This window comes from Argiope bruennichi, chromosome 6 (genome assembly GCF_947563725.1).
Source record: "Argiope bruennichi chromosome 6, qqArgBrue1.1, whole genome shotgun sequence".
NCBI lineage: Eukaryota > Metazoa > Arthropoda > Arachnida > Araneae > Araneidae > Argiope > Argiope bruennichi.
The window spans coordinates 137,214,245-137,237,219 of NC_079156.1; the positions used below are offsets into that span (position 1 = coordinate 137,214,245).

General features: G+C 32.0%; 1 protein-coding gene across 1 annotated transcript in view; it reads right to left on the reverse strand.

The window, feature by feature from the left end:
• Nucleotides 1-290: 290 nt before the first annotated feature.
• The window catches only part of LOC129972901 (LIM/homeobox protein Lhx9-like), a 110,682-nt gene continuing 87,997 nt past the window's right edge, over nucleotides 291-22,975 (reverse strand). The window contains exons 2-5 of the mRNA XM_056087209.1: nucleotides 12,012-12,260; nucleotides 9,869-10,032; nucleotides 3,605-3,831; nucleotides 291-1,509 (exon numbers count right to left, since the gene is read on the reverse strand). Coding sequence (XP_055943184.1) covers nucleotides 1,195-1,509; nucleotides 3,605-3,831; nucleotides 9,869-10,032; nucleotides 12,012-12,260 — 955 coding nt within the window. The 3' untranslated portion in view covers nucleotides 291-1,194. The remainder of the gene's footprint in view (nucleotides 1,510-3,604; nucleotides 3,832-9,868; nucleotides 10,033-12,011; nucleotides 12,261-22,975) is intronic.

Consider the following 22,975-nt stretch of genomic DNA (forward strand, 5'->3'; position numbering starts at 1 on the left):
AACAAAGGTGCTTTCAATCAATAAGCTAAAATTAAATTTTTGATTTAAAATGCCTTCTTTTATTTCCAGCATTTCTGTATATTCAGTGGATTCCCGTATGTTCATTTTTGTAAGTATTGGATATAATAATGGGATTCCAGTGGGTTATGTTAAAATCCTATTCAGTGTATTTCAGTGGAAAAGATTAATTGATTTTATTCAATTAAGTATTTTTAAATTTATTAAATAAACAAAAATCTTGCATTTTTAAAATCTAAAATATACAAACAAAATTTTGAATACTTATGTGAAAAACGGCGATTTTATATCTAAGTGGATTAATTTAAAGTTTACATTTGTAAAACTTATTTGCTGTAAAGAGATAGAGTAAATTGGAAATCGAAAGTGTTCTTTTCAATTTGAAATATTATTAAGCATATAGAAACTTATTTAAAATGTTATTGCATTGATGCAAATTCTGAGAAACCTGTAATTTGTGAAAACATCTAAAACTATACTAAAGATTTAATAAATCTTCTGTTCCCTTTTAAATTATAAAGGCATTATTCAAAATGCGTGATCGAAGTTGATTCAATGATCCAGATTTTACTTGAATTAATTTTTGATTCATTTTCAGAAATTGTATATCATTTTTATGTGAAAAAAATATGACCAAAACAAAGTAATTTTTTTTTTTAAGTCTTACTCTTTACATCATTCTGGTGTCCAATTTCCAAGCGATATCGATACGTAATCGATATCTCTGAACTGCAGGAAATATTCTCAGAACAGGTTTTCAATATCTTGATCTCCTCATTTCACAATCGTAGTCAAGGAATGATAATGCATGGATACAAGCCAAACCATAATTCATCAATTTTGTCGAATCTTTTTGTCTATTCTCTCCCGAATCTCAACTACCATGATATTTTTTAGTTTCTTGATATTTAAAATACACAAAACTGAAGTCATTATTATGCATTTGCATATTAAGCAGCACACATGCGTGATGCTCTCAGAAGGATGTCGACTGGTTGGACGGCATGCCGATCATTGAAGACAAACATACCGAGGAATTCTCATCAAAGGATGAACAGGTGTTGGCTGTTTTGTGGATCGCCAGACCTTAGGATCAGTGAGTCCTTGATTTCCATCAGCTAGTTTTATGAACACTATATTACAGACCGAAATTCGGGGTAGCATGAATGTCATCGGTTAAAACAATTCTTGGAATGAAGTGAGTGGCAGGGACTCCCCACCGGGCGACACGTGCCTGGGGACTAGTGATGTCATTGTGGATGGGTTGGTCTCGTAATCGAGCGGAGGCGCCGCGGGGGGCGGTAGCTCGGCGCCCATGGCCGACCCGCCCCCTCCACAGGGGCTGGGCTCTGAGAAGGAACTGGTGGCCCCCGGACTATGGACGTGCGCTGATGACTGCTGTTGGTTTTGGGAGTTCTGGCTGCCTTGCGGATGATCCACCTGCCTTAAATTGTTCCGGCGCCACTTGGCACGGGCGTTCTGAAACCACACCTGAAACGAGAGAGGAAGGACAGTGAGCTTCACTCTAGTAGCACACGAATATTGTATGACATTGATCAATATTTGCAATATTCTATAATGTTATGGAATATTGATTCATATCATACAATGTAGAACAATATTGTGGAAAAGGCTGTGTTGTCTGCGTATGGAACTGCTAGTTGCCGTTGTTGTATTAAAATAACATCAGTGATATTCCGGGAATGACTGGCAAAGAGAGCCCCTGCCTCAGCGCTTTGAAGCCAACGCCTTTCATGTCTTTATATCAAAAATTAACAAATGAGACTGGGGCGGAGGAGGCAGACCATACACTGGAAGTCGTTTGTCCTTACTACGCTACTAACAGATGTTAAAATTTCTGCCGACAATTTGAAGTGGAAAATTTAATATTGCTAAGAACATGATTCATACTTTCTGGGAAAAAATGTTGACGTGTTTATGATTATGTTGCACAATGTATATTTAATAATTCTGTACGATTGCACACTGTAAGATACACCGAATATTTGTTATAAAAGTGCTGTTGGTCTTAGAGGAACTAGCATGACTGTGTCCTCTTATTCTGCATCTGTTTTACGTGTCTTCACAAAGTCAAATATTATTCCAGATGTCTCTTTTGTTTTATTTATAATTATGCCTTATGACATGGAGCTTGTTAAAAGGGTTTGACTGAACTGAAAGGTCCACATCTGTGAAATGCATTGCAGTTGAGTGTCCAGATTTTGAACTCAGGCGCATCAAGAATTTCGAATGCAATTCGTACGGATTGACTAAACTATTTCGAAAGTGTTTTCATATACTGAATTTCATATTTCCTATATGTATAAGATTTTTCCCACAGAAAGGCTTTCAGCAAGCTTCTAAAATTTTACTTGACATATGAATAATAATAATAATTTCTTCCCTTATTTGTATGTTTTTCCATACGGCTTCAAAAGGTTGAATGACAATAAGCAAAAAGCAAATATCAAAAAGGTTAAAGCCCCGAAAATTCAAACGTTTAATATAAAACGTTTGAAACCAAAACAGAAAACGCGGGAGAAGATTCTGAATGATTTTGATCTGATATTGGTGTTATTATGTCTACAGAATTTCAAGTACTTCAAAAAGCTTTAATTAAAATTTCTGATGAAAAAAGCATACGTCTTAGTCATATTAATGTTCTAAAATGCCTGCTTAAGTCATGTTTCGTAACATCGCATGTCTAAGAATCTCAGGGTTTCTTTAATTGATAAATTATTGTTAATTCTATTTATTTGATATCATTTTTGCGTGAAATTTTTTTTCAGTAATTCTGTACGGTTCCATTTATTTTCACTGCTTACTAGACAATTAATCATAATAGTAATATTTGCATGAAAATTCTTAAAAGCATACTTTAGTTTGGAAAAAAAAGGGGGAATATTTAGTTTTTTAAATTGTACTGCTTTTATTAGATGGAAAAATGTAAATGCTCGGAGCATTTACATCTATGAATAGTAAAAAAGACCCGACTATGCTTTATACTACCTAACGATTTTCGTCATAATACCACCTGAAGAAAGCCCATCCGATAAGGTCTTAAGTTAAATGTCACAGAAATAATTTCTCATTCCAATTAATATTTAACAAAAAGTATATAAAAATCAGTTTAAACAATTTGACAGCTATTCGAAGTGAGTAGTATGGGAACAGTAAACTTGAATAATTGCATGTCTACTTTATGAATAATATATTTTTTTTACTCAAAATGATCTTAATGGCAGAATTTTTGTCAAAAGGGTTCTGCATAATATTCACTCCAAGTCTGTAAGACTTGAGGCCTAGATTTAGATATATGAAAGGCTGCATGTTCTAAAGGCTTTAGTGGTTTAGGACATCCTCGCGTACATTTAACCAAAAATAAAAATGTAACCTGCTGAACTTGACCATTAAAAATCCGTATTTTGGACGAAGTGATTGATTCCTACATTTAATGATTCATGATTAACTTTGCCTGGAAGTAGAATCGGGGAATCTCCAGTTTTCATTTCCATCTACACTGTCAAATATGCCTTGGATTAAATTTGGGAAGATTCAGGTGACAGTTGATGAGCATCATTATTACCTGAAGCACCCTTTTGGACAGACCGGTCTTCTGAGCCAGTTGCTTCAGGTCTTTGGCGTCTGGGTTCTGGTTGATCGCAAAGTAGGATTTCATCGTCCGTAACTGATGGTGCTTGAAGGAGGTCCGCATCCGCTTCGTCCGCTGCGGGCCCGAATGACCCGCGGGGGTCGACGAGTTCGACTCCAGGGAGGACAGGTGCAGGTTGCAACCCTCAGCTGTCTCCAGCACTGTGGAAAGAAACATATTAGAATTAAAGTATATGTATGCCATTATTATCCCTAATGCATAAATTCGAAGAATCGTAATGCAGAGACTCATTTTACATTAGCATAGTCCAATGGGATGGGTATCATCATAAGCCGCGTTCCAACGACCTGGGGCCTTTATAGATAGGGTCGTAAATCTCCCAATGGACCGTTATTGGACCAACCCCACCTGTGGACGCGATCCGGATTTTCCTGCAAATTGTCGGTAAACTGAAAAGACATCAAAGAACCCCGTAAAACCACAAGAGAGGCGAAAGTGTACTCGTCTGGAGACAAGTACAGGTCGTTGGAACGGTTCTATAGACTAGCTACTCCGACCCACCCGAAGGCACAAGGCCGAATGATCGGACCGCAGTGACAGCAACACTGGTGGGAACTATGGTTGAGTCCTAAGTTCAATCGCCGGCCACAGTACAACCTTTCCCTAAGGAAGTACATCCCGCCATCGATGGGAGGTAGTCACCCCCACCCTTTTGTATACTCACCATGCCGGAAACTTCTCATCCTCAATGATGAGGTGAGACCAATAGGATGGATAGCTTCTGTTTTACAACCAAATACTTTATACAAGATAGTGCGGCATTCCACCGCTAGACTTTTAGGGATGATCACTCCCTTCAATACATATATCTTTTGCAACAGAATGTGAGGATGCAAATACAAAGGACTGACATTTCTAGTGGCTCATTGACAGTTCATTACCATGCACGATGTAAAATTTACAGATTAGAATTAATAGAATACAACGACCCAATGGCATGAATAACGACATTGGAAGCGTTCCGAGGACAAGCCCTTCAGAGATTTGTTGCTGATACGGCGTCCTACTTGCATCTGTCATGTTGCATACAGGTGCTATTTAGAAAGTTCTGATGCTCTGATGCTGCTCAGTTGGGAATTCGTATCTATGAAGCCTGTACCTGTCTGTTGTATCCTTTTCATTCCTTACTGACAAAGAACCTTTCCACTACGTTCGACCTTTGAAGTAGCAATAGAGCCACGTTCTAGGGCAAAAGTTTTTACTCTTCATGTTTATCCTCCCCCTAGAAAATTATCCCTGTACTTCCCTGTATAATATATTTTAAACATTTTTAAGGAACACTAGGCCAATAATAATCATAATTTCGGGATAATACTATACCACTCGGACTTTTTTTCTTCGCAATCGCGTTGATTCAAATTCATTTATGAGGACATTTCATCTTTCGGTAAATTTACCTCTCATCATCCCATAGACTGAATGGTTTCCCTGTCTCAATACATCAGTCTACGAGTGAGAGTCGATAAATTGCATATGAGAGAAGAAAAGAGTCACTCCACATAGACCGTATCTTTAGATGTCGCTGATAAAAGGAATATAATTTTAAGAATATTTTTAATTTATCCTTTTAATTAAATGGATAATATAATTTTTAGCTTGATAAAACACCTATTGAGTTGATTTGAAATTTGATTCGTCTCTGTTTAGAAATTTGATTCACGTTTCACCTTAGAATATTTAACGCGTGTCACTTCTCTCAAAATACTCACACATCTCTGATCGTTTAATAATGAAATCTTCTCCATAAAAGAATGCATAAATATTTATGATCAAGATCATTCCTTGTCGTGAACGTAGCAACTGGATTTATAGAGTGGGAAAATAAACTAGTTAAAAACACGTCGTGCTGTGATGGTTCCATTGAAAATTTTATTTTTTGACACTCATTGTTACGAGATCAAATGATCGAATCTAAAATGGTGCATTTGCCATTGAATGTTGTCATTAGCAATCTCATTAAACAGGTGTACTTTGGAGAAAACTTTCTCGCAGTCATTTTTGGAATTATAAATTTTTATAAATTTAAAAATCTAGGAAAACATTCGTTTTAAACATTTAATAGCACTGAAATGTCAAGAATATTTATGTTATGCATCTTAAGAAATTTTTAATTTCCTGTAGATAATATAATAATTTATTACTAGATTATTTTTTTTTTTCGAAAAAACCCAGCAACCATCGAAGAGAAAGTTAAATTCATTATCTAAAATGGAATAACATTTTTTATACCTGAATTTTATTTCGTCTTAACTCATTTAAATTTTATTAACTATTCTTTTTAAAAAAATGAGCTATTCTACCATTTAAAATTTATATCGAAATCTTCATTGCTCTTTCATTTGGGTGACATCCTAAAAGGAATTTTTGGCAATCTTCTAACTTGATTATTAATCTGAAATTTTGCAGAGAAAGTGTTTCGTTTCATTGCCATTTATTGTTCATTTATATTTCTTATTTTAGCTATTTCTCAACTATACGTTATCAATTATATCTTGTTTTTTATAGTATTTTATATTATTTTATTATAGTATTTTTCTTCCAATAAAGCAAGGAGGATCAGTTATGTAAAAGGTACTGTGGCAACTCATGCTATAATCGACGGTTACAAATAATTTACAAGTAAAAACGAACTTATTAAAAAGAAGACTCGTTATTTAAATACGCATGATGCCATTTGATTGTAATGAAAGTTTGGCTGTTATTAGATGGCATACATTTTTATTCTATAAATTTTTATTTTTAATCTATTTTTACTCTAAATTTTTATTCTGATATCCATAGTAACACTAAATGACAAAATTTAAAATAAAAGAAAGCTACAAAACTATTAAAGATTATTAAATAAACATCAATACAAGAACTTGACACTGATGGATGACATGCATATCTAAACTCAAAAATATAGAAATTTTTCATTTCAAAATTAAATTTCTATTTCATGCACTTTTTTTCATAAAATAATAGAAATTTTTCATTCGTGAAAACCATGCGTGTCAATCTGCCTCAATAACTATATATAATAAATACTGTAAGCGTTTTAAAACTTATTTCTGATCACGTGTTTCTCATAAATTGTTAGTTTTTATGAAAAATTTATTTTCTAACTTACAGCGAATCTTAAAAAGGGATGACCGATTTTAAACAATTTTTAGATACATGTTTAGTACAGAATCTTTTTTTTCACACTTTATTTTTTTTAATAAATTGCCAAAACTCTGAAACAGAAATTTAGTCATAGTCTTTCCCTTTAACATCATTTTAATGCAACGATACGAATCAAAACCACAAGAGTGATTCTCTCTTTAAGTCTCTTTAGTTTATCAATGCAACACAAATATTCCAAATGTTTTCAATGCTTCGTACTGCAGATTCTAGAGTGCAAAAGCCTTTATGTGTTCCCGCTGCGGCAATTGCAGGCAAATAAATAAATGTTGTGATTGACACAAGTTTAAAGCTAAAATTTAAAATTGTCTGTTCCAAAAAGAATAAAATTGAATATGTTTCTAAAACTTTCAAAGATATTTCATAAATTATGTAACATTTCAATACTTCTAATAAATGCGGGCGTATGAGGAGATAAGAGGGTGTAGTCAACGACGAGTAAGTAAGCAATGAGCTCTAAAATATCGCTACTGTTAAAGTGCCATTAATCTGAGTTCATGGAGCAAATAGGAAAAAGTTCTCCAAACAATATATGACGATGAATAGATTCAGAATATCTGATATGAGTTCTGGTCAGGAGGTTGTCACAGGTTTTACTGACCATTTTATCTGCTGAAATTTGCTGACAAATTCTCAAGTGTTGGCTTTCATGTCATGTAGTTTAATACATTTGTTGATTCTCGTATCTTCGCCATTTTCCATCGCTACTGTTCGAATTCATAAATGGAGATTTAAAAAAATGTAGCGCAATGAGCAGGACAGTTGACTTATCGACTTCCTTTCCGGGAATAAGAGCTAGTTAATAACTTATAGAATATTTTCTGCATTTTTTATACATATAATATGTTTCAAAAATGTAATATCATGAAATTAAAAGACTAAGTTGAAAATGGTAGACTTCCATATGCGGCTGAAAAAAAAAAAAAAATGGCAAAAATGCGCCATTTGAGTTGTTTTTTGCCTTCCACAACTACCATATTCCAAAATTATACATTATACTAAATCTGTTATTTAAAAATCGAAAACTGCCGACTTGAATTCGAAAAATACGAAGATTGTTCGATGCATCTGTACAAAGTGTATGAAAACATCTTTATATATATAAAACACTAACCTACGTGGAACAGAAATCACCTTTATTACTTATTGTCGAGTGGCAACAGTCAAATGTAAACAAAATATCGTACTTATTTTAGACTGCTTCATTGATTATATCTACAGCTGTATTCAAGTGAGCACTTATTTGATGGAATTGCAAAATATTATTAAATGTTTTGGGAAGGATTCGCCGGGTCAACAAAATAGTCAATTAAGTTAGGGGAAAGAAGCCAAGAAATAAGTTTCAAATCGAGCACAAAAGTAGTCTTAACCGTCACCAGAATGGCAATCGCCTACTTGCCTATGAAGAGTGACGTTAGTATCTTCCAAAAGAATATCTCACAAGAATTGTCTTAGTATCATTTTAAGATTCGAAAAATGACGGAAATGAGATTGATTTCGCTAAATAGGTACAATTAATAACTCTTAATTAGGTATAGTTAATATTTCTTAATTTTAACAATATTGTTTAGTTCAATTTGACATTATGGAGGAATTCAAACTCATGCATCAAAACATTCCATCGCGTACTTTTACCAATCATTAATTCCATATCAGAATTTTCAATTCCGCTTTTATTCCATAATATATGCACTTTTTAATTTTAATTAATTCAAATGAATTCATGTTTTTCAGTTCGTATCAAATAACAAGGGGAATTTTTTAAAAACACACACATTCTATTACAAATTAAAATGTCAGTAATGTAGTCTAACAAATTGGTCACCAAAGCAGTTGGTAATTTTTTAAATGATAAGCAATATTTATTTTATAGCGTGATTTCTTTTGAGGTTTATACATTTAATCCAATGCTGCTTGAATTTTCCCCATTCATTTGTTCAACTTTTTGAAGTAAGCAAATTTTTCGACAATATCTCAAACGCTATGTATTTTACAAGAGATCAATAAAAATTTATTTATCTTAGAAATATCTAATTCGAGTTTAAATATTAAACATTGTAGATAGAATTAAAGGATTCTTGTTTACATTTCTTTAGAGAAAGAATCAGGAGTAGATATTTAGTGGCCTTTAGAGCAATAAAATTCAATTCTTTATTGGTCTATAGCAAGAGCAATAAATATCAATGGTCTGCTTAAAAGAGCGTCAATTGTAGATTGATCACTGCCCTCCCCCCTTCTGAAAAAAAAAGCTTATTGGTTTGAATAGGCCTTTTAAGTGTCAAATCTTTTTCTTTCATGCACCAATTAAACCGATATGTGGATGTTTGCTCAAGTCTTAATGCACTCTTATACCTCGAAATGTTTAGATACATCATGGCTATGATATGATTTCTATACGACGAATGTTCATCTCAATTTATGATGGAGAATGTTCGTTTGCCTTCCAATGTGTTTCATTTTTTAGGCAGATTCTTTACCAATGTTTTGCATCGAAATCTGCTTTCGCTTCATTTCTATTTTTAACACTTCAATTTAACTTGGCTCAATTTCATACTTGAGAAAGTGAAACTTTCTAATCGATTTCCTCTTTTTTCCTACTATTTTAGAATTTTGAAATTTTGCACACTCGTATTATAGATTACAATCCAATATTATAATAATTTTATAATTTAATATGAGTTAATAGTTTAATTTAAGTTTAATTATTATAAATTTTAATTCCATGTCTATGTAGAAACTTTACAGTAAAATTGATTATAAGAGGTCATAAGATTTATAATAATGAATATTAAATTAAATGCTAAAAAACAGAAAATAATTAAAATTAAAAAAATCGCTTTTTAGTACAGCGATAAAAATGAATTTCTTAAAAATTGTTTAAAAATTGGGGTCATTTTAATCGTTTCAACTTCTCTAGCTGTTCAAACATAAAATAATTTTCAGTGAAGAGTCAAAGGTAATGATGCTTTCGAATATTTGTGAAAGGGGGGTAACGAGAAGTAGGGGGATACTTACTGAGCGTTTGCGAGAGCAGGCCCTCCCTGACGACTGCGTCCGTGGTCTTCCTCTTCCGGGGTCGACCTTTCCTCACAGTCCCAGTTACCCCCGAAAATGGGGTGAAGGCTCCTGTCGACGGCGCTGTTTCCTGACCGGGGTGGAGCAGCGTCAGACCAGGATACCTGGAAACGCATGCAATGACACTCTCAGCGACAGGCGGAAGAAATGTGATTATACAATCTCACAAATGATGAAAAAAATTTATTTTTTGAATTGAAACAAAAAAAAAATATTGTAAAATTAAAGTGAAGGCCAATTCAAGTTGATAGAACGGCGAAATGTTTAAAGGATACAGAAGAGTGTTGAATTTTTTAACGATTCTACCTTTGACTACTTATTTGCATATTTAACACAAATATTAACCACTCATTGCCTCTGCTGATATATATGATTTTACCTCTGAAGAGTAAGTATTACAAACATTACTTTATACCCTTCAACATTTTTTTAATACAATTAAGAAATGATATTCTGCGCATACTATAGGCAAAGAAATAGCTTTATTTGGGGTCGAATTCTGAATTTCTTTGCCAAAAATAAACTCTAAGAGTTTAAATGTGACATTGCGCCCTCTTTACGATTGATCTTATGTTATTTTTTTGAAGTGTTGCAATACTTCTGATTTAGAAGAAACTAAGAATACTTGATCCAAGATGATTCTTTCATATTCTGAGATAATTTGCATGTATCGTATTTTATGCCCTTTGTATTTATTTGTAAGTCATTGCTATTTGCCTTTGATCCTACGATGCATTTGCAAGAAATTTTCATTCCAGTTGGAAAAGCCATTAGAAGTGAATAGATAAAAATGTTTCGGAATAAACATTCCATTCACCCGCTCATTCATCCTTTGACTGAGACTTGCAAAGGACAATTTTTCCTTTATCTATAGCATTTGTGCGAATCACTTTAAACGAACAGAAGGAAATAATAAATCCTAAGTAAACTTAATTATTTAAAATGTCTATAAAATTTTCATTGAAATTAAAATATACGCAAATTCATATACGTACTGAATACGCGTATACGTAAATACGCACACATGCAATGCATATGTTTCACAAATACACATGTAGCTACTTAGAGGATTGTAAAGGGTCTTTCATCGAACAGAGTACCGAAATGTTGCTTCACTGCAGAAGCAGTACATCTGCAGTGAAACAACATTTCGGTATTCTATTTCTATACCAGTTTCAAGAGAAGAGCACTTCACAGTAAAAAATGTCGTCTCTTCTGAAATAGAAGACACGATAATTCGAGGATGTTACCTGACACATTTTGTCTAGCTGTCCTTTGTATTAAATTGCTCTGTGTGGTTATGCCTTTCAAATTCCCTCCCTGCAAAATTAGTAATGAATTCAGAAATTTTATTTTCACGGCTCGCATTTGTATGTGCATCATATAGGTATGAATCCACACCGATCTTTTATATCAATAGTTTAATTAAAGTTAAAGTTTTATTCCTGTACCTAGTGTTCAACTTCTATCTTTGACAAGGCTGCATGTAGCAATCTGACATATGAATGCCTCAAACTGCTTCATTAAATGATTTAAGCTGCAATTTAAGCTTTGCTTGGTTAATTAATGAAACCATAAAATTTTACTATAAATATTTGAAAAGTACTGATGGTTTTCATGCATTTTAACTGAATTGCTATTTTTAGCGACCACCTTTCGCCTGAAAAATGGATTGCAAATAAGTGATATAGACTGTCGAATTGAGTGTTCAACAAAGATTTAAGCAATTTAAAAAGTTCATAAAATTTCACAGATTAAGTGACAGTTTACATATATTAGTTTTTTTTTCTTTTTATGCGCATAATTTTAAATTTATGATATTTATTTTAGAATTTGATTTATTATATATTGTATATAATGTGTACATAAAAAATACTGATGGTTTTCAGAATTTCTAAATAAATAAGTATGGCAGACATCTATCTGGCTTACTTAAAAGCTTGAACATTTTACATGTGTTTTTATGACTAAAAGTTACTGATAGACTGTGGTTTCGGACATCATCTTTCTAAATTTCGCCTTTTCAGACCTTTGATTCGCCTTATTTCACAAGTAGTTCTTTTGAAGGAGAGATGGGGCTCACCTAGGCAGCAGGGCAGGCCCCTCTGTCCCGTTAGGCAGGAAGCTCTCTCCGTGCATCATGAGCTCGTAGTGGCCCCTGCAGTAGACCAGGTTGTCGCGCAGGCCGAAGTAGTCACCCTGCGTCAGGGCCGTGTTGCACCAGGCGCACGTGAAGCAGTGCAGGTGGTACACCAGGTCCCGAGCTCGCATCACCAATTCATTGGCGAAGATGCCGCGCTGGCAGCGGGCGCAACGTTTCACCGCAAACAACCTGAAAAACGAAAATATTATACCTGATGCATAAATAAGAATAGGCAATGGTTCATGGAAAAGGTCACTTGGCAAAAACAAATTTTTATTCATTCTTGAAGAAAAATGTTCCATGGAGTCAGATTAGAGGTTCGACATAACGTATGTGAGCTGATAACATATAACCAGCATTTTAAAAACAAATAAAGTTTCAGAAAATATCTTGCTAATCATTTTTAGAATGATACTGTAAATTATTTGCCTGTCTTGAATTGAAGCCAGCTTTCCGTTTGTATAATCTTTGAGAATCGCTTTATGTAGGTTATCCAATTTAATAGTGGCCTAATAATTAATTTCTAAACCTTTAAAAACAGGCAAATACTTCTAATTAAAAAACTATTTTAATTGAAGTAAACAATTATATTGTTTGAATAAATATATTGCTGAAGAAAATACAAGATGTGAATTTTTATGCTATTCTTCCTATCCTTAATTTTATTTATTAAAATATTCTTAACATACAAAAAATTTTTAATAAAAAATACCCCACTCTTTTATTACTAAAACTGACCAAGTTATGAAGCTTTGAGTGTCCTTATTTTCGTCAAGCGATGGTGGAATCGAGCAAGAGTCGCCGGGTCATAGATTGATCTTACTCCTGGGAATCACTGAAATTGTTTAAAATCTTCCAAAATAGTAATATCCAAAGCTTTACAATTTGCTGAGTTCTAAATAACAGAATAGTGGAACCTTTCCTTTTGTTTTGTTTAAATGGTTTCTGTACCAAGAATTAATTTAGTGAGCTATATATAACTGACAGAGCTGGATGATTGCATAAAAAATTAATTTTTCTATTTTTTAGCAATATACTTATTGACTCAAATAACGTAAAATAAAATACAGTTCTTTACGTAATTCAAAGCGTTTTTTCCTAACTGAAAACTATATTTCTAAAAGTTTAAAAAGTAACTATTAGTATAAAATTAAAATGCGAATTATGTATTATGACTAATTTTGTATTTGAAACTCTGGTAAACACTTAAAATTAACTTAATTTTACTTTGCTTGAATAAAGAGTTTAATAATTAATAAATATTTCATTCAACATTTAGTTTAGAACAAAAAGAACATTACGTAATTAGCAAAAAATATTTTAAACATTAATCTGGTCTGGGAATTGTGGAAACTTTTATCGTTGACACATTTGTGGTGAAGACAAAACTTAGTATTGTGTTTTACGAGAAAAAAAAAATTAGAAAAATTACATTAGATGCCTGCTTAAAACAGAGCAACCTTTGACTAATAATTACCCTCGTAAATATGATTGGTTATTTTAAACCAATAAAAATAATAAGCTACTGACAAGCTATGACGGAAAAGTCCTCTAGCATTTAAGTATATTTTATGCTTTAGTTACGAAATGACTCATGATATTTTCTATATCACTCCCCTATGTCATGATTTTACTAAAGTTACTCAGTTTTAATATACTTTGAAATAAACATAAATTTAAAAAATTATACTTTAGTATATTATATTTTCGCGTTTTGAGTATTATGCGTTAAGTTGATGTTTGATTACAAATAAAATATCAAATAAAAGCCACAAAATGTGCATTGTTTTGCTAATGAAATTTTATTATTTCGATATCTATTCTGCTTTTAATATCTATATAGGATATATAGATATGACGTATTTCAAATGAATATTATATATATATATATATATATATATATATATATATATACTATTCTGAAGTGATCACCTACTTTATCGTTCAAAATAAGAATACTGATTCTATAATGATTTTAGAAATGGCATATCCACTGAGTGTGCTTACCTTGTGATTTCATGAATGCTGCAAGCATTCAATTGGTTTACAATTAGAAAGGAGGGATTGCCGCTTGATTTTCATATTAAAACAATTTCAAACGATCCGCCTCTCTGAATGAGATCACCGTTTATTGAGAGAGCCTAGGGGAGGTGTAAATCATAAAATTCATATTAAATATCGTGAATGTCAAATGAGCTGGTATCACAAATGTAATGACTTTGCGGGGGTTATCCGAATAGCGGAAATGCCATCTGGAATTCACCATCAGACGATTAGTGTTACGGAATATTTACTTTCAATAAATTGTCCATATTTAATATTCCTCAAAAATTTATCTACTGATAACACCAGCAACAATTAAAAGGCTGTTGAATTTAAGTGGCATCCGTTAGGATAATACGATTTCCTGTTGCAGAGAAAAACGCGATCCATTTTTTAAATTCCCTTCAACTTGGGGTGCAAGATTAATAATTTAACAAAAAGATGGAATTACTAAAGGGGAGAAACAAATACAGATAAGCCGAGGGAAAGATTCATGTTCTCAACTACATTTAAAATCATTAGTATGAAAATGAGGAGGAAATTCTGCGAACCACGTATTCCAAATTTCTGCCTATTCCAAAAGTACGCGGCAATGCACAAAATACTGTGAATACTCGATTTAACGGATCTCAAATGAACGATTCCAAATTTAAAGAACAGAATTTGAGTTATGTTACAACGTTAAAAAGAAACATTCAAAGAGAAAGCATCCGGATCTCCAGTTTTTACGAATGTTTAATAGATAGTCATAAGGAGTTTCTCGCTACTAATACGGGATATGAATTAAATGACATTTTGCATTTATGTGGCATACTTTTAAATTGTTGTTCACTATCAAATTCATGATTTAGCTCTACGAACCCTTTCGTCTGAACGAACCCGCCAAATCGAAGATTGACAGCATAAAGTTTATAGATGATTTACATAACAATCATAAAGGCTCCCCGTAGGATCCAGAAACTGAATAACTGGACCACTGTTCCAACAAAATGGGAATTGTGATTAGTAATATAACTACCATTACCGACCTACCACTAACAATCACCATCATCGGAAATATGACCAATGTAACGACACTACCATTCTCTTTAGCTAAGCGAGAACCTGCTTGTCTGTCTGACCGCTTCTTAGAATTTCTTGCGATGCGTAGATAAGAAAAACTCAGGATGATGCGTGCAGTTAATAATTTGTTTACTTCTTACTGTGTCTTAAGGAAAGAATATGAAGTATAAAAGAACATTGATCTCGAGAATTCGATGAATTCTATTCTTTCTGAAAAAGTAAAGAAACTTTCTGGAATTTCGCCCGTTATAGGGATTTGCTTCATCAAAAACGCAAAGCTATTAAGGAATGAATAGGGTTCTTATGTTAAAATTATATTCTTCGTTCTATCATAAAACCACATAAAAGAGACTCGTACTAGCAGAAGTGTTGCAAAATTAATAATGAGAAAAAAATAATTGATTTCTTATTGCTATATTTATTTACCTGCCCTCTATCGAACATTTTAATTAGATTTGTATACCAATATTTATGATTTCTTTAAAAAAACTGCAAGATAATCAAACTGATATCATTGAACAGATACTTCCTATTCTTAATTTTAAGATGATGTCAATGTTATTAATGTTCGCGGAATAACATCAAAATTTTCAACTCAGTCAACAAACGCTGCAAAACCTGTCTGCAGAAGAGAGTCATTTCGGATAAATACAGAGCAATTTTATCGATGTCAGCTACAAAAGTTTGCTTGTGTAGATGCAATCACTTCAGACCATTCAAAAGAACGAGAGAAAAGAAATAACTGAAAAGCGTACTAATAACTGATGCATCATCTATAAAGTCATTTTATATATTAATGCTATATTCAAATGATTTAAAGAAACTGAATGTAAAGTCTTCCCATTATTATTTACAAATTCACTTTATGCAAATGAAGAATTTAATTCAAAATTCTGTTAAGTGCACATAAACAGCGAATATTTTTCACAATTTTCCAACCGGGGAGACATGCTATTAAAACTCGAAAAGCAGAAACACTATTTTTTCGAAACTGATGACAGATTTAAGTATTGCCTTGAGAACACGTAATCGCTCATTTCACTCTTCAGCCCGAGTCAAAAGAAGCCAGCCTGAAACCCATCCATTGGCCCCGTTCCCGGTTGATTCATGTGACATGCAAATCATTGAAGACCCTCGTCTCAAACCATTTCCAAATATCTACATTTCAATGTTGGGAGCATTCACCCATTTCATGCCCTTCCGTCGCTACAACCGAGTGCGTAGTAATTAGGTCTCATTCATCTATTTGAAACCGTAGATAAAATTTCAAAAAACAAACAAACAAGCAAAAAAGTGGTGAAACGGAAAACCTTCCATACGTTACTTTTAAAGCCGAAAATTTTGGAGTAGAACGTTTTCGTAGTCCCCACTCTCCCCCAACAAAATCCCCCCTCCTCCTTAACAACGTGTGCTGCGTGTCCGTCAAATTCTCGAGTGGCCCTAAATCACGAGTGTTTTAGCGAACTTTTGTAGATTCTCTAACCCCCCGTATCCTCTTCAATCCCCCCCCCCATCACTTCACGTGTGCATTTTGGAAAAAAGGAAAAACGCGACATTCATTTCAATGCTTTGCTTTAGCACAGGCGGATGGAATTTTTATCAAACCGGGAATTTTCTTTTTTAAACCGAGGTAAAATTCGAGTGTTCTAAAAGGGGGAGGGGGCAGCGTCAATTGGCTGCAAAGAGAGCTACCCACTACTGTTGGTTCCTGCATGCATATGTGTGCGCAAGGCGTGCCATTGCTATGGCAACAGCAACGCTTCAAAACGAACGCGCGGTTTTTAAGAATATTGATTTACGTATACGAGAATTCACCTCCAACTTTTAGAAAAGTTCGCGTCTTTTTGTTTAGTTTTTTTCTCTTCCATTCTCACCTCCCCTCCTCCTTCTTTTCATCCTCCCTTTTTCTCCAAAAAGATAAGTCGTTCTTTTCGATTCCGAAGAAACTGAAGACGACGATGAGCGCGGACACACACAGAAGAAAAGAACAAAAACAAGGTGGTGTGAAAATAAAAGACGAGTCAAGTTATTCGCGAAGATTTTACAGGTTTTCTTTCATCTAAAAGCGAATTAAGGTAATTAAAAGTAAAGGAATATCAACTCCGCGCTCTGTACTTGAATTTTTATTTGAGCCTTTATAAAAGTTACGCTAGCCTTAAACGATGCCATTTTTTTTCTTGTTTTATAATGAGCTTTAAATGACTTCTCGGTGTTTGTTTTGAGGAGCAGTGCCCTATCTCGTTTTACTTGAAGTTCTTGCTTTTTGACAATGAGATGCGAATAAAGTTCATAGAATGGATGTCGAATTTTTCAATTATTTTATTTTTTGCTTGCTTTGCGTTTTGATAAGAGCGGGAAAATGTCTTTTTGCAGGCGCTAAAAAAGTCTTTGATTCAAAGGAAAATTTTCAAAGTAATGAATGGAAAGACATTCATTTTAGCACTTGAAATCAATGTTTGCTGATTTTAATTGATGAAAAAAAAACTATTTAAACTATTAAGCAATTATACGCTTTTTTTTTGTTCAACAAACAAATTATTTTGAGGTTCAATTTGTCTAAAACATTAAAATCCGTTCTTGTTCCTAAGCTTTTGTAAAATTTTCTTTTGCGTTATTCTTATACTTCATTATATAAAATTTTAAACAAACGAATAATTTTAAGAATTCTTAATTCAAGGATTGTTTTCGAAAGTAAATTGCGTTAAAATCATGATCTTTATAAAACAACAAAATTAAAAGTTATGTTAAGGAGATGTTTATAGGATAGTGATGTCAAAAGGATAAAAAAAGTAAAGGTAAGAAAGGTAATATATTTCATAAATCTTTTAAAAGAAATGCTCAAAAATTAAAACAAAATGAATAGCACAAAAGGATACGGAAAAAACTATGGAATTTAATATAGTTGATTTATAATTTTATTATAGAACAAGGATTAAAAATTTATTTTTAAGAGTTGGCTAAACATTTATCAAGCAAGAACAGATTTTAAAAACCGATTTATTTTGGAGCAACTCAAATATTCATTTTTTAAAAATAATCATGTTCTCGATTTTAAAACAGGACAGAGTGAAGTATAAATTTCAAAACTGTTATATCTTTTTTTATAGTTTAAAATATTAAAAATAAATAATTTTTTCATAGCATATAAAATAAACAAAGCTCTACAGTCATCAAGTAATTCTTTGAGGAATCAAGACCATTTAAATCTTAAAGAATCCGGTATGCTTATCTCGAAATACAATGATACAGAAACACAACGGACGACATGGACGAAATTTAACTTATTGCTTAACAGTTATACTTATAGATCTGCGCGAAATTCTGAAACTAATGGGTCAATTGCATTCAAAATGAAAACCAATTTTCTTGTCTGTTCGATAGAACTTGACACAAATGCTCATTTACTGTCTCATTTGTTTTAGTACTATTCCGCATCAGATTTAAAACTGATGGATCACAAGTACAATAACATAAACAGGACTCGTAATAATGAATGACATGAAATGCAAATAAAGAATTTTTTAAAAATTATTTTAGTTTTGATAAATTCTTTTTATATAGATTTTTAGCTCTAATTCTAAAAGGGGAATCCCAAATTTTAAAAAAAAATCTCTTAAGGATTCACCAAGCGATTTCAGATTTTATCGAAAATATCTCAAATCATATTATTTTGAGCATTTTCATTTTTATTCTGTAACAGTATAAATATTGCACATTTATATCCTATCTCAATCCTGTTTTAAATTATAAATTAATTTATTAAAAAAAATTTATAAATTCTTATAGAAGCGTTTTCTCGTCTACTCGATATTTCTTTTTCTGCTTTTCTTCTCGTGAGCACTTCTCTTCAACATCCAGCGTTCATGAGCTTTGATGGTTATATTGCAGCTTTCTTGATATCTATTGCTTTCCCCTGTCCTTTACATCTCAGTGAAATCTTTCAACGTGCGATTTACTGTCGCTTAATATTTCTGTGAAATAGTCCGAATAACTCATCTAAACTCCTAAGCATCCGAATATTACGGAATTTGCGAATATCTCTTCAACTATAGTTACAGTTTTTGTCTCATTGATTTCAAGATAACTAATTACTACTACTTTGAAGGTTTCCTGATTTTTCTTCTATTTGTTTCCATTTTTGAGCTCAGATTTTTCTTCCTCGTTACCTTTTTCTATCGGGCCCTTCAAATATCCCTTCCTTTAACTGTTTTCGAAAGAATCCGGAAATTGTTTTCAAGACATTTGAAATATCCTCTTTCTATATTACGTTTAATAATTTATTTCGTGGGGCCTGTTTTTATATGCAGAAATAGAAGTAAAACATTTTTTATTAATCAAATTCTTTTGAATTATTCTTTGACTCCTTGTTCCGGTGCCATCTTTTTTGGCCATTTTTTCCTTTATACACTTTCTTTTCTTCCATTTTTATAGCCTTACTAGCTGATACTCGGCACGTTGCTGCAGCAGAAGAAATAATAGAAATAATTTTGAAAATATCGTTTGAGATTTAGCCATCTTGTTTCATTAGGAATGATAGAAAGAATATTTATTTTCTTGTAGACAATGAATACAATTATTGAAAGTGAATGCTATAGAAAGGAGAAGTATAAATAGTATGTATTCTTTTTTTTACTTTATTATTCAAGCGCTTTAGGGTAGACAATATTATTTTTTGTTTTCCCATCTTCAACAAAAACAAGTAAATTTATTGGCTGTCCGACTCGTGAGCATCCAACATTTTCAAAGTAATGAATGGAAAGACATTCATTTTAGCACTTGAAATCAATGTTTGCTGATTTTAATTGATGAAAAAAAAACTATTTAAACTATTAAGCAATTATACGCTTTTTTTTTGTTCAACAAACAAATTATTTTGAGGTTCAATTTGTCTAAAACATTAAAATCCGTTCTTGTTCCTAAGCTTTTGTAAAATTTTCTTTTGCGTTATTCTTATACTTCATTATATAAAATTTTAAACAAACGAATAATTTTAAGAATTCTTAATTCAAGGATTGTTTTCGAAAGTAAATTGCGTTAAAATCATGATCTTTATAAAACAACAAAATTAAAAGTTATGTTAAGGAGATGTTTATAGGATAGTGATGTCAAAAGGATAAAAAAAGTAAAGGTAAGAAAGGTAATATATTTCATAAATCTTTTAAAAGAAATGCTCAAAAATTAAAACAAAATGAATAGCACAAAAGGATACGGAAAAAACTATGGAATTTAATATAGTTGATTTATAATTTTATTATAGAACAAGGATTAAAAATTTATTTTTAAGAGTTGGCTAAACATTTATCAAGCAAGAACAGATTTTAAAAACCGATTTATTTTGGAGCAACTCAAATATTCATTTTTTAAAAATAATCATGTTCTCGATTTTAAAACAGGACAGAGTGAAGTATAAATTTCAAAACTGTTATATCTTTTTTTATAGTTTAAAATATTAAAAATAAATAATTTTTTCATAGCATATAAAATAAACAAAGCTCTACAGTCATCAAGTAATTCTTTGAGGAATCAAGACCATTTAAATCTTAAAGAATCCGGTATGCTTATCTCGAAATACAATGATACAGAAACACAACGGACGACATGGACGAAATTTAACTTATTGCTTAACAGTTATACTTATAGATCTGCGCGAAATTCTGAAACTAATGGGTCAATTGCATTCAAAATGAAAACCAATTTTCTTGTCTGTTCGATAGAACTTGACACAAATGCTCATTTACTGTCTCATTTGTTTTAGTACTATTCCGCATCAGATTTAAAACTGATGGATCACAAGTACAATAACATAAACAGGACTCGTAATAATGAATGACATGAAATGCAAATAAAGAATTTTTTAAAAATTATTTTAGTTTTGATAAATTCTTTTTATATAGATTTTTAGCTCTAATTCTAAAAGGGGAATCCCAAATTTTAAAAAAAAATCTCTTAAGGATTCACCAAGCGATTTCAGATTTTATCGAAAATATCTCAAATCATATTATTTTGAGCATTTTCATTTTTATTCTGTAACAGTATAAATATTGCACATTTATATCCTATCTCAATCCTGTTTTAAATTATAAATTAATTTATTAAAAAAAATTTATAAATTCTTATAGAAGCGTTTTCTCGTCTACTCGATATTTCTTTTTCTGCTTTTCTTCTCGTGAACACTTCTCTTCAACATCCAGCGTTCATGAGCTTTGATGGTTATATTGCAGCTTTCTTGATATCTATTGCTTTCCCCTGTCCTTTACATCTCAGTGAAATCTTTCAACGTGCGATTTACTGTCGCTTAATATTTCTGTGAAATAGTCCGAATAACTCATCTAAACTCCTAAGCATCCGAATATTACGGAATTTGCGAATATCTCTTCAACTATAGTTACAGTTTTTGTCTCATTGATTTCAAGATAACTAATTACTACTACTTTGAAGGTTTCCTGATTTTTCTTCTATTTGTTTCCATTTTTGAGCTCAGATTTTTCTTCCTCGTTACCTTTTTCTATCGGGCCCTTCAAATATCCCTTCCTTTAACTGTTTTCGAAAGAATCCGGAAATTGTTTTCAAGACATTTGAAATATCCTCTTTCTATATTACGTTTAATAATTTATTTCGTGGGGCCTGTTTTTATATGCAGAAATAGAAGTAAAACATTTTTTATTAATCAAATTCTTTTGAATTATTCTTTGACTCCTTGTTCCGGTGCCATCTTTTTTGGCCATTTTTTCCTTTATACACTTTCTTTTCTTCCATTTTTATAGCCTTACTAGCTGATACTCGGCACGTTGCTGCAGCAGAAGAAATAATAGAAATAATTTTGAAAATATCGTTTGAGATTTAGCCATCTTGTTTCATTAGGAATGATAGAAAGAATATTTATTTTCTTGTAGACAATGAATACAATTATTGAAAGTGAATGCTATAGAAAGGAGAAGTATAAATAGTATGTATTCTTTTTTTTACTTTATTATTCAAGCGCTTTAGGGTAGACAATATTATTTTTTGTTTTCCCATCTTCAACAAAAACAAGTAAATTTATTGGCTGTCCGACTCGTGAGCATCCAACATGAAACTGGTCATGTGAAAAATCTGGTTCAATATTAGATGTAATCACTGTACTGTGTCTGTAACCTTGGCGCAAGTGCGAGAAATGTGTTAGCAAGATTTAGCACAATCGGATGAACGGTACGAAAATGCACCAAATGCAAACAAGCAAAGATTCATTTTTGTATATTAGATTGAAATGAACTAAGAAAAGCATTAACGGCAAAATAAAGAAAATGGTAGGAAGTCAAAGGATAGGATTTATATCAGTTCATAATCTAGTCTTAAATGTGGCTTTATTGTATTTGACACACAGTTTCGCAATTTAAGAGAGAGGCCTGAATAAATAATATTTTATCCTTTTATGAATAGGATTTATAATGAGCAATTGATTATTTAAAATTCAACAAGATATTCAATACATTCATACAGGTAATATTACGTTGTGTCTAATTTTTCAAAATTAATTCGTATTAGACGAATGAATTATAACATTGCAGGATGAAATTTTTAATTATTTTCCCTATAATTAGTATTTAAAAAAACCACAGAACACGGCAGCTACTTTTCAAATATTCTATCCATCCCAGATGAATATGTTTGCTCATAATATAATATTTTTATCTGAGCGCAAATATTACTCACCATTTATTTCTTGAGCTATTTGTTGAGAGAGTTAAATTTCAAAATATAGAATATTGAAAATTCAAATTCCAAAAAAAGGAAAAACACAAAATTATTTGTACGTTTTA